General features: G+C 37.2%; 1 protein-coding gene across 1 annotated transcript; it reads right to left on the bottom strand.

The window, feature by feature from the left end:
* Window positions 1–5,459: 5,459 nt before the first annotated feature.
* Window positions 5,460–6,887, bottom strand: LOC123272166. Its single transcript, XM_044738866.1, has one exon. The coding sequence runs from the start codon at window positions 6,885–6,887 to the stop codon at window positions 5,460–5,462; it is 1,428 nt and encodes a 475-aa protein (XP_044594801.1).
* Window positions 6,888–13,220: the final 6,333 nt, after the last annotated feature.

Here is a 13,220-nt window from a genome sequence, read left to right as displayed (position 1 = left end):
GGAGGAAAACACCTGGTTTCGAAATATAACTTCGGGATGGTCATCAGAGGATTCCGGGTTGATGTACGGGTTTATCTGTGCCATTCTTGATGAAAACCTACGGAGGAAAACACCTGGTTTCGAAGTATAACTTCGGGATGGTCATCAGAGGATTCCGGGTTGACGTACGGGTTTATCTGTGCCATTCCCGATGAAAACCTACGGAGGAAAACACCTGGTTTCGAGATATAACTTCGGGATGGTCATCAGAGGATTCCGGGTTGATGTACGGGTTTATCTGTGCCATTCCCGATGAAAACCTACGGAGGAAAACACCTGGTTTCGAAATATAACTTCGGGATGGTCATCAGAGGATTCCGGGTTGATGTACGGGTTTATCTGTGCCATTCCCGATGAAAACCTACGGAGGAAAACACCTGGTTTCGAGATATAACTTCGGGATGGTCATCAGAGGATTCCGGGTTGATGTACGAGTTTATCTGTGCCGTTCCCGATGAAAACCTACGGAGGAAAACACCTGGTTTCGAGATATAACTTCGGGATGGTCATCAGAGGATTCCGGGTTGATGTACGGGTTTATCTGTGCCATTCCCGATGAAAACCTACGGAAGAAAACACCTGGTTTCGAAATATAACTTCGGGATGGTCATCAGAGGATTCCGGGTTGATGTACGGGTTTATCTGTGCCATTCCCGATGAAAACCTACGGAGGAAAACACCTGGTTTCGAAATATAACTTCGGGATGGTCATCAGAGGATTCCGGGTTGATGTACGGGTTTATCTGTGCCATTCCCGATGAAAACCTACGGAGGAAAACACCTGGTTTCGAGATATAACTTCGGGATGGTCATCAGAGGATTCCGGGTTGATGTACGGGTTTATCTGTGCCATTCCCGATGAAAACCTACGGAGGAAAACACCTGGTTTCGAGATATAACTTCGGGATGGTCATCAGAGGATTCCGGGTTGATGTACGGGTTTATCTGTGCCATTCCCGATGAAAACCTACGGAAGAAAACACCTGGTTTCGAGATATAACTTCGGGATGGTCATCAGAGGATTCCGGGTTGATGTACGGGTTTATCTGTGCCATTCCCGATGAAAACCTACGGAGGAAAACACCTGGTTTCGAGATATAACTTCGGGATGGTCATCAGAGGATTCCGGGTTGATGTACGGATTTATCTGTGCCATTCCCGATGAAAACCTACGGAGGAAAACACCTGGTTTCGAGATATAACTTCGGGATGGTCATCAGAGGATTCCGGGTTGATGTACGGGTTTATCTGTGCCATTCCCGATGAAAACCTACGGAGGAAAACACCTGGTTTCGAAATATAACTTCGGGATGGTCATCAGAGGATTCCGGGTTGATGTACGGGTTTATCTGTGCCATTCCCGATGAAAACCTACGGAGGAAAACACCTGGTTTCGAGATATAACTTCGGGATGGTCATCAGAGGATGACTAGGAAGGTCATCACCTGGGTTCTAGGTTGATAATAATCAAAATTTAAATAATATCATTATGGTAGTCTCTTTATGCGAAGGAGAGTTACATACTGACAAACTGACAAACTGACAAACTGACAAACTGACAAACTGACAAACTGACATACAAGTGAAGCTAATAAAAAGCGTGTAAAAAGCGTGTAATAATAATTAGACCATTATTAATCAATCATGGCCTAAAGAATCACTACTCCGTCAACAATAAACTTAGTAATTTATTTAGCAAATACAATAATCGCGAATTATTTTTAAAGTCCAGTGACATTAAAGAGTCATTAATAGAGCAGCCTTGTTCTGTCTCAAATAATGATCCTGTATCAGTATTTCTTAAAATTTGTGAAGATAATTGAGATATTAGAAATTTAGTGCAATTTAAATTAGAAATTAATGATCGATGCAAAACGTGCAGTTATTCCAATTCCTATAGTGTATTAGAAAATGTATTACAAATTTCAATACATGATGAGAAAAAAACATTTGAACTACAAGAATTGATTGATTCATCATTTGGATATTGGTTTACTAGTTTTGAATTATGTAAAAATTGTAAGGAAGCCAAAGATACGCTAACAAAAATTTCATTAAATTCTTTGCAACAGAAATTAGTTGTAAAATTAGTTTTGTCCATAAGAGGAAAAAATAAATTGACAAACAGGAAAAAAGGATTTATAAAATCGGTACCCAAAGCAAAAATATCATTATGTAATACAAATTATGCTGTTGTAAGTGCTATATTTAACTATTCAAAAGATTGTAATTCTGAAAATTAACATGTTGCGATGATTAAACATAATTTATCTTGGATCCAAATAGATGATGAGACTGTACAATCAGTAAGATTACCTGCGAATTCTAAAAGTGCTTACGTATTTTTCTTACAAAAGAAGTAAATTGAAACTTGAATGAAATAGCTACTACTAATGACTTATTCTAAATTTAAAAAAAGTACTTAAACGAACTCAAACAAAAAAACTAAAATTTAAATAATTATAATACTAAGTAAAAAAAAATTCCATACTATAGATTGTAATTTTTTTTGCATGGTTTTGACTATTTTAACCTCTATTACTAATTGAATGATTACTCTATCTTAAACTAAACAAAAAATTAAATGAAATTACTACTAATAACTTATTCTAAATTTAAAAAAAAAAAGTGTGTGTGTACTTATGTACGCACGTTAGAAGTTATACTTCTTTGACGTAACAAGATAAAAATCTTTCTAAATATTTTATCTATTGCGTTATCCTACGTTTGTAGAAAAAACGACACTAATAATAGAAAAAAAGGTATTTAATACATTGAAAGTTTTATTATAACGCATTATCTAGTTAAATAAAGTTTATTTAAATATCATAAAAAAATTATTTTTACATAATTAAAAAAATCTGGAAGTCGGTTGACCATGCAGGCCAACCCTAGAACTTCCTGCTAAGTTTGCATTTCAAGCACCTTAAAATGTTTTTTTTGATTAATATTTGAGCTTTTCAAGCTGAAAGCGTAGTTTTTCACATTTTGAGCTCCTCGAGCTCCAAATGTATTTATTAAACAACTGTAACTTTTGAATGCGTCGTTCGATTTTATTTTTTGAAAAAGCATTCGGTGCAGTTTTTAAAGTACCAAAAGAAAATGTACAAGTTTTTATTTATCGGTTGAAGAAACTAGAAAAAATCTTAAAAAAATACCGAAAAAAAAAAATTTTGTGAATTTCTAAACAACTATAACTTTTAAATGCGTCGTTCGATTTTTTTATTTTGAAAAAAGCATTAGACGCAGTTTTTAAGCAAAAAAATGTATACATGGTTTCATTATGATTTTTTCGTACGCATTAAAGTTATTTTTAAAAAACATAAAAATTCAAATTTTTTTTTTAATTCTTCGGAATGGCTTGATGAATTAACTCTTAAATCTAATCAAATCTATGTTTTGATAGACCCTCTCGAATGACGTGTCGTAGAACTCAATTGGTTGATTCGTTTTTGAGAAACCGTACGACAAAAATTTATTGACACACACACGGCCGGACACCTCGGTGGGAATAATCAGAATGGCTTTCTGAGAACTTAAAACGTAGACATCCGATGAAAATTTGACTTTTAAAAGACAGACCGAAGTCAATAACTTCCTATTACTAAAAATTTTCAATTTTCTTAGCGGGAAGTTAAAAATATATATTTATATGAAACTAGCTGACCCGGCAAACGTTGTTTTGCAATATTAATAATTTCCTAGTAATTTCTAGTGTAGACAAAAAATAGCTTACTTATTGTAAGTATGTATGTATGTTAGAATGTGTATATTGTATGTATGTAAGAATGTGGTATATGCGTGAAATAAGCATGGAGCGCTGTGAACGATGAGGGAATATAAAAATAACAAAAGGCAAACATTATTTTTAAGTTATTATAATTTATTCCTTAAAATTATATATCATTAATTAAACAATTACGACAGTAACACTATTAAACAATATTAATCTCTTAATGCTATAGCGTGAACAATATTTTTTGTTAGTCCATCTTTAGCTAACACAAACAAACTGGATGGTTTACCCACTCGAGAGCATGCCACGTATAATTGTCCGTGTGAAAAACATGGTGTTCTCAAATCTAATCCACAAACAGACATCGTTTGACCTTGGGATTTGTTGATAGTCATTGCAAATGCCAATCTAATCGGAAACTGAATACGTTTGAATTGAATTGGCACATCTGTAGGTATAATAGGAATCCGTGGTATGAGTATATTTCCACCTCTGAACTTGCCATTTAAAATCCTGGCTTCGATCACGTTTTTCATTAATTTTTGAATGACTAATCACGTACCGTTGCACAGCCGGGGCGGGTTCAAATTACGAAGCAAGATAATTGGAGATCCAACCTTTAATTGTAAATTATGCGGTGGCATGCCTGGCAAATCCAGTGAGTTCAAAAACTCTGTGGGAAAATTTACTGCTTCGCTGTCATCGCAAACTGTATCAATAGATTTATATGATACCAAGTTCCCTGGCAACAACATTTGTATCTTCAGATTTAAATTGTCAACGTCTACATTTTTTGCCGCTAAAATCGCTCTTTCTGCAAGCTACTCATGATTTATGTACTGTGTGTGTACATCGGGAAATATTTGTTCAATGAGAGTATCTTGCGAATCAGCGATTGTGCAGAAATCGGTCGGTAATTTTACGTATCCAGTTTCATCTATAGCAACTTTTCCATCACCGATATCTAAGAGTTGTTTTGAAAATGTTTCAGCGGATGGATCTTGAAGCATTTGAACGCGCATATTTATTTTTAGCTGTAATTTTTCAACATTACGCCACAATGGTGATGATTTTAAGCAAGCGTTGATCTCATCAGTGTATGTTGAACGTGGAATGACTGGAAGTGTTTGTCTGAAATCACCTGAAAGGACCAACAGAGTTCCGCCAAATAGTTTGTCACTGTTTTTAATATCTTTCAATGTCCTGTTCAACGCCTCAAGTGAATGTTTGTGTGCCATAGTACATACATCCCAAATAATAATTTTACACCGTTTCAGCACAGTGGCCATGGACGATTGTTTCTTAATGTTGCATACTGCGTCAGGGTTATTCTGAATATTTAGTGGCAGCTTAAATACTGAATGAGCTGTTCTACCTCCATCCAATAAAGTTGCTGCAATGCCCGATGATGCAACGGCCAATGCGATGCCATTATTTGATCGTATTTCAGCAAGAATTAGCGAAATAACGAATGTTTTGCCAGTTCCACCCGGTGCATCCAAAAAGAAGAATCCACCTTGTCCAGCTGAAACTGCGAGCATAATGCGATCATAAATGGTTCTTTGTTCCTCATTCATTAGTGGGATATTGCGGGCAACAATCGCTGCCATTTCTACAGTACTGTACTGCAGTTCACGATTCATTTCAGTATTCATTAAATCAGATGCAGTTCGATTTGGCGAATTCATACCGAAATTACTAAGTGGTAAGTTGGCAATGACAATGCAAAGATCCCAATAGCAATCAATGCTTCATTGTACATTTCGTCGCTGAATGTTATGGTTAGATCGTGGCACCGTATACGATGTTGATGCAATATATCATCAGTCATTGAATCTTTGTGATTTTCCCATAATATCTGTGCTCGGGCTGGGAAACATGTAGTCAACACTATAGCGAATAGTAGACGAATTTGTATTGCTGTACAGTTCAATGCAGCTTCAGCAAGCATGCATTCCCACTGGTTGTCGTCTTCCAGCAAGCCGAGTGCAAGGCATGCATCTTTATACGTTGGATATTGTTGCCCATTCACTTTACGTATATCTTGAAATGATAATGGGCCAGTAACATTAACCAACAACAGTCGAAGATAAAAGCACTCCGTGTGTCTTGGATTGACTGTAAATAATCGCCCCAAGGCGTTTGATTTAAATAAATTGAGACATGCAGCAACTGGTGAGCCTTGCTTGCGGGGCATCCATGTTTTTGTTTGAGTCCATGTGAAATAGCGTGGTACTTGTGAATAGAGTAAAGTACGTGCAAAGGCACCAAAATCATCCGCACGATTACACAATTCAAAAAATGCAGTGAGTGTAGTTTTAGGTGGATTTATTGCACGATCAATCGCTGTCTCGTTCGTGAAAAATACACGCTGACCGTTTTCAAGATGGATGGCTAACTGAACAACTGCTGGATCCCGTTCATGAATTGGAAAACCAAAGATACGCCAAGCAGCTTCATTGGAGCTGATGTACCGACCAATTTGGTAGAGCGTTATTTCATCGTTTTTATTCACTGGAGGAGCATTCACATTAGTATTTTCCACTCTAAATACAGCCGTTATTTCATCGTTTTTATTCACTGGAGGAGCATTCACATTAGTATTTTCCACTCTAAATACAGCCATATCACTGCCTTTATGGACATACTTGCAAATGTATTTGATGCTCTTCACAGAACTGCAGAACTCAACATTAATATGAGCATTATATGTCTTGCTCAGCAGAGGCGAATATGGCACCACCCAACGATTGTCAATATCAATGTCTGTGTTGATGATATTTTTAATAAATGATTGTCCGCCATTTTTAGGATTTCTTCGACGATATATTGGGTATCCGTCGACATTTGTGACCGTATCATTGGTAAAATCTTTAGGGAAATTTTTAGTACATTTTCCATCAGCCATGCAAGGCGATGAACTATTAAGAGTACCACATGGACCATGAATCATGTTTGTTGTAACAATATCAAACAGCAGTTGGTCAGTGGATGGATCTGGAATTTTCGCAGAAATGATACTATCGATTTCTTCAGGACGGATTTTGTCGATGAACCAAGCCAAAATGTGTGCATGAGGTAATCCTCGCTTTTGCCACTCAACCGAATACATCCAGCAACGTGTGGGACCAAATACATGTGATTTAGTAATGAAACTTATTAAAGACTTCAACTTTTGTCTGAACACACGTGCTGTAATGTCATGGCGATGTATTGAATTTTGGCCAGGCAGTAACAAAGATGTAATCTCTGGCCATTTTGGATTACATGTGAACGTGATAAATAAACATGGTCGTCCATATTCGCGCACGATAGTCAGAGCATCTTGTATATATTCTTGCATATGACGTGGACTGCCTACGTACGATGATGGTAAAATGACATGGTTACCAATTTCGGCGACGTCGGCGTTGTTGTTGATAGCGTCTCGCAAATGAATGTACTCTTCCGCGCGCAGCTTTTGTTGATTATATCGTAAGTATCGTAGTCGTTCGCTCTCAATCTTCGCGTACATGTCGACCATGAATTGTTGACAAAGCTCACGACATCGTAATATGACGTTGTCCAGGCCAGGTCTAATCATTAATCGGTACGCATAATAATCCTTTGAGCTAACGTTCTTGTTTGTTTCAGCTCCTGTAATATTTGTTCATAAAAATTAATTTAAATTTATTACGTTCAATAATTTAATTGTTTTGTTAAATGATTAATGATCAAAATAATAATCAATGAAGTACCTGATACGGGATCTCGTTGTTTTATGTTTATGCAATATCTGTCTTGTCCCTTCCAGAATATTAGCGGATATTGGAGAGCGTCACATGAACGATGTGTGTCAGCAATGAACTGAAGATTATTATTTCTTCTACGAATCACAATTTCTCGTGCAGCTGTACAATCGCCAACCATAATTCCAGCAACATCATCAACAATGGGTGCATTGAATCTACGAATATGCTCTCCAGCTGGTGTTTTATCAGGATTAATGACGATAGCGTGATTATCGCTTTGTAATTGGTGCATATGTGATTTGAATATTTTCAACAACTCGTTGTGCTCGTTCAAAAGAGCATCTAGCTCGCTGACAATGCGCCTGGCATAAAGTGAATCAAGGTTATTATAATCACAACGTGCATTCACGCGATTGGCAAGTGCGCTTCCGGAATCCTCGCCGCCCATAAAGTAGATTTGTAAGAATTTATGTGGTTCGTTTGGCATTGGCAGCAGTGAGCCCATTTTATGATAAACTTGGCCTCTGATTTTGAATGTAGAATTGAATTGTTGACCATTTGCATTAGTATTTCGAACTATTTCTGTTGCTCCGAACGATGTCATTTGAAAGCATGAATTGAATCTTCGAATTGACTTCAGGAACACGTTAGAATCTGGATCCGTGCCGATAAGTAAGCCGTTCAATGGTTCAGGTGGTGTTTCAATTTCAGGTAGTTGCACTTTTTCTGACGCGCAACACATCCCAGCTGGCTCATTTTTGAATTTCAGAGCATGACAATGCGGACATTCCTTGACCATAGCACCAATTACCACTTTTGAATGAGCATAATATTCAATATCGGGCTCATACTGGAATACTAGACGCAGGAATGAATCAGATATAAATGCTCGATGTACCTGTTGTCGTTGTTGGTCATTTGTTCTTCGTCTATTGACTGTTAAACGGCGTGATTGTCGTTGTTCTAATCTTCTGACTTCATTGCGTTCAGCTCGTGTATCCTCTGGCTCTTCTTGATGCAATTGCGCCATTCTGACACGTGCATCAGTATTTTGTTGCTGGATTTGTTCTTCTGTTCTTTCGGATCTGCTATTTCGCAAGTTTCGAGCTTTACTTGTACTGCGGCTCAAATCAGCCCCTTTGCGTTTTCTTGGCATTGCTCACTGTACAAAACATACATAAATAGAATTAATGAAATTATTTAATGATGAAAAATGTTAAAAGTATAATTAGGGCCAGGATTTTTGCCGCAGTTTTGAAATGATTAGTTTTAATTTATGAAATTATAACAAAAATATGTTTTATGGCAAAATTTTTCAAACAAAAGTAAAAAATTAAATTTTATGAAAACATTGTCTCTTATAATTTTTTCATACAACCAATATTTCCATTGACATTTCAAAATAAAGATTCATAATGATTGATTTTTTGGAAACTATGAAAATCTTAATTGTTCAATTACATTTTTTTAATAAAATTAAATTAAAATTACATTATTATAAGATCAACAACATTTTCGATATAAATAAAAAAAAGTATACTTACAACACAAAATCCGTTGTTATTGGAAGCTTGTGTCACGTGTTGAGTACTTTTGAGGTTATAAAATCACTTGATTAACTAATCGTGCAAAATACACTCAAAATTGATAATTTAATTATTATTGATAAAATAGGAATGATTAAAAGATAATATGAGAGTTACACTGAGATAGCAAAATAATAATTGTCAACGTTACTACTACACTTGATGCATAAACAATAATGATGGTCGACAACTGTGTAGGGAGTGAGAAAGAAAGGAGACCGGCTTCGTTCTCATCCCTACTCCGTGCTGTTTACTGGGTCAGAAGTGACACCTGTAGACATCTGGCGGGGATAACTAATTAAATGACGATTGATCAGTTTTCGACTGGAGAGGAAAAATGATTAAATTACTAAAATGGCTATTAAAAAATAAGGGTTGATCGTAGAAGGGTGAAAATTGAGGATTGTATGTATTTTTGTATGTTGTATCATAAAAAAATAGAAATTAAAAATTTTGTCTAAAAAATAAAAAAAAAAATTTAGGGGTGGACTACCCCTAACATTTAGGGGGATGAAAAATAGATGTTGACCGATTCTCATAGATACCGGATAAGCACAAAAAATTTCATCAAAATCGGTCAAGCCGTTTCGGAGGAGTATGGCAACGAAAACTGTGACACGAGAATTTTATATATTAGATCCACAGATTCGGTAGAATCTGGCGCCAAGTTCCGTTCAAATCAAATCCGTTGTAAACGGAGCGCTAGACTACCGACTGTGTTTACTGGAAACATTACGATATTTTGAGGTTGCAAATTTTATTTAATTCTATGGTACTTTTTTTCCCTAAATTGTCTATTACAACAGTAGTTTATACCTTATTTTACTGATATTAATTAAATTATAATCAATTATAACACTTTATCTACTTGAAATTATTAAATTTAATGAGCACAAACTATAGCAACGCAAAAATTTCGATCCTGACTTTTTTTCGATGAGGAATGGTCAGTGCCACAGACTAGATAAAATAAAAATGTATAGTAATCCTCCTATAGATATGAAACTACACTAAAAAAAGGTAATTGACAGCTTGCATCTACGGCCGTCAGGGTGCACTGGAATTATTATTTCTACATAAACTGTAGCTTTAATCAAGGGGATAGTTTGCAGTAAAAAATGCGGGACGGGGACACTTTGCCACAAAAAATGTAGCCAACGTGAAATTTAAGTTGGTATCAGGGTAAACTAAAAGAAAACCATAAAGGGGCTCACACACATGTTAACAGATTAAAGTGCTGCTGCCTTTTGGCGACTAAGAACATTCTAACAGTTGCAATTCATTGTGAATTCAACCAATATAATTAGATAAAGTAGATTCGGATAAATAGTGAAGCTGAAATGTAATAGATGGCGGGTAAATGAGCATTATCGAAAAATATCAATGGTGTGATTGTTTTCTGGTCCTAGATAATAATTGTATACAAAAATGGGCAAGTTTCTGTGCGTGACGTGAACTCCATAACGAAAGTTTATAATAATGCAGTAATAACAAGTATTTTTTTAAGAGTAATGCCATATTATAATTATTACATCTTAAGAAAATTTTTAAATGATCTTACAATGAACAATTCGAAACTCTGAACCTGAATATTTAATTATCAAAAAAATCACTCCACAATGAATGGAGCAAATAATTTACTGCAATTTAAATGTAAGTAGTGTTAATTGCAACAATAAATTTTAAAATGTTATCTCTAGTATTTATCTCTTTTCTATTTACTTCGAATTGCTTCTACAAAAAAATTTGTTGAAAAATTAAAATGTTAATAGAAATAAAAAATTAAGTGTTCATTATACGGATTAAATACCTTCACTAATAGGATATGTATTATTTTTTTCATGGCATATGATGGTCGAGGCAAAAAACTTTTGGCGAAATCATTCTAATGAAATTAATCTTTGCAATGTTGAAATTGTAGACTTATAAAATCACATTCCTTAATCGTACATTATTTTGTATTACTATGAAATTGTTTCAACAAAATAAACATTTCTTTCTGAAACACTATATTGTTGCCCAAATCTCTTAACTGTAGCTTTTGCCATCAGTAGCTGACGATAATTGCTCTGATATTTATTATTAATTAGACCATAAAGCTACAATAAAACTTACGGCTCAACCGCCGCAAAGTCTAAAAATTAGCAAATTACTTGAAAATTATTTTTAACTTCCCGCTAAAAATCTCAGATTTTCAAAAATCGGGAAGTTATTGTTTTTACCCCGTTTGGCAAAAATCGAGTTTTCATCAGATCTCGACGTTTGAAGGTCACAGGAAGCTTCCCTGACTACCCCCGCGATGTTGTCACTATGTCTGTATGTATGTATGTGTGTGTGTGTGTGTGTGTGTGTGTGTTTTATCTTAGGGGGGGGAAACCTTCTTACGGATTCCAGGCATAGTTGTTTGGCCTGGATATGTGGCGACTCGACGCAGTGTCATACTAAAACTCGACCCTAACGCCCCTACCCACTAAACCCTAAACCCCTTTTCTTCTTTCCTCTAATCCCTCATGGAAACCGCCGTCAGGCATTACTTCGTGAGGGGAGGATCCAGCTACCGCTATTCCTTCTGGTGGCTAAGGTGTTATTTTTCCTTCCTTCTAGTTTCTGTCATTTGCTCTTTTTCTTTCAATGGAACGCAGCTCTGTAAAAGCACTTCTGTGGCAAAGTACTTGTAGCGTTCCAAGCAGTTTGATTCGACAACATTGCATCTACTATTGTCTCTGGTTGGATTCTCCAGTTCAGGATCCTCTCTAACCCCTCACGCTGAGGATCGAAACGTGGACACACAAAGAAAACGTGCCTTGCGTCCTCAATAACCCCTGGACAAGACGAGCACTCCGGAGAATCGTCGTGCTTAAAGCGGTGCAGATACTCTCGAAAGCACCCATGTCCTGACAACATCTGCGTTAGGTAATAGTTGACTTCACCATGGTTTCGGCTCAGCCAAACGTCGATCTTTGGTATGAGGCGGTGTGTCCATCTTCCTTTGCTGCGGCGTCCCACTCAAGTTGCCATCGCGAGATGCTGTGCTGCCGTTCTTCTGTTCTTAGTTCTTCAGCGCTCAGTGTAGTTGACCTCTTTCGATGGTAAAGGGCCCGTCTTTCTTTAGCTAAGACTCTAAGCGGCAGAGTTCCAGAAATGACGCACACTGCTTCCTCTGATATTGTTCGGAAGGCGCTGGCTACTCTTAGCGCGCTCAGTCGGTAAACCGGACATGCTTTCCTCCATGATTCTTGGGTCTTAAGTGCGTCGGACCAAATGGATATCCCATACGTGAGGACCGATGTAACTACTGATGATAGCAATAACCTCCTTGTCTGCTTCGGGCCACCGATGTTGGGCATCAATCGTACTAGGTTAGCCACTACTGCTGATGCTTTGGCGGTCACGTGTTCAACTTGTTGTTTGAAGTTAAGTCGGGAATCGAGCATCACTCCCAGATATCGAATGAATGGTTGGGATGTGATTTCTTGGTCTCCGACGTTTAAATTGATCGTTTCCACCACTTTTCTGCTAGTGATAAGTACAGCCTCGGTCTTCTGTTTAGCCAGTTGTGGGTTTACTGTGTCCATCCACTGGTTAATTCGCTCAAAGGTGATCGTGAACATATGATTTATCTCATCAATATGCTTGGCGACGATTACTACGGCTACGTCGTCCGCGTACGCTACCAGTTTGACATTTCTTGGTAGTTTCAGTCTCAGCAATCCGTTGTACATGATATTCCAGAGAAGTGGACCGAGAACAGAACCCTGCGGGACGCCTCCAGTAACATCATACTCCTTTGGACCATTCTTCGTGTCATATCTAAGGACTCTATTCATGAAGTAGCTAGCGACTATCCTTCGTAGATATCCTGGTACGTTCATCTCTTGAAGAGCTTGCATGATGCGATCCCAGTTGGCGGAGTTGAAGGCATTTTTGATGTCTAGGGTTGCCACCAGACAATATTTCTTCGTTCCACCCTTCCATCTGGTACCGGCGATTGCGTCTTTGGCTATACCGACAACCAGGTTGATTGCGTCCAGGGTTGATCGTCCTTTTCGAAATCCGTACTGATTGTCTGCTAATAGTGGATCGACAACTGCTTCTATCCTTTGGTGGATTATACGTTCGAGTATCTTA

This window comes from Cotesia glomerata, linkage group LG9, assembly GCF_020080835.1.
Source record: "Cotesia glomerata isolate CgM1 linkage group LG9, MPM_Cglom_v2.3, whole genome shotgun sequence".
Classification (NCBI taxonomy): Eukaryota; Metazoa; Arthropoda; class Insecta; order Hymenoptera; family Braconidae; genus Cotesia; species Cotesia glomerata.
Note: the sequence above shows the minus strand (reverse complement) of the source record. Positions and strands in the feature narration are given on the sequence as shown.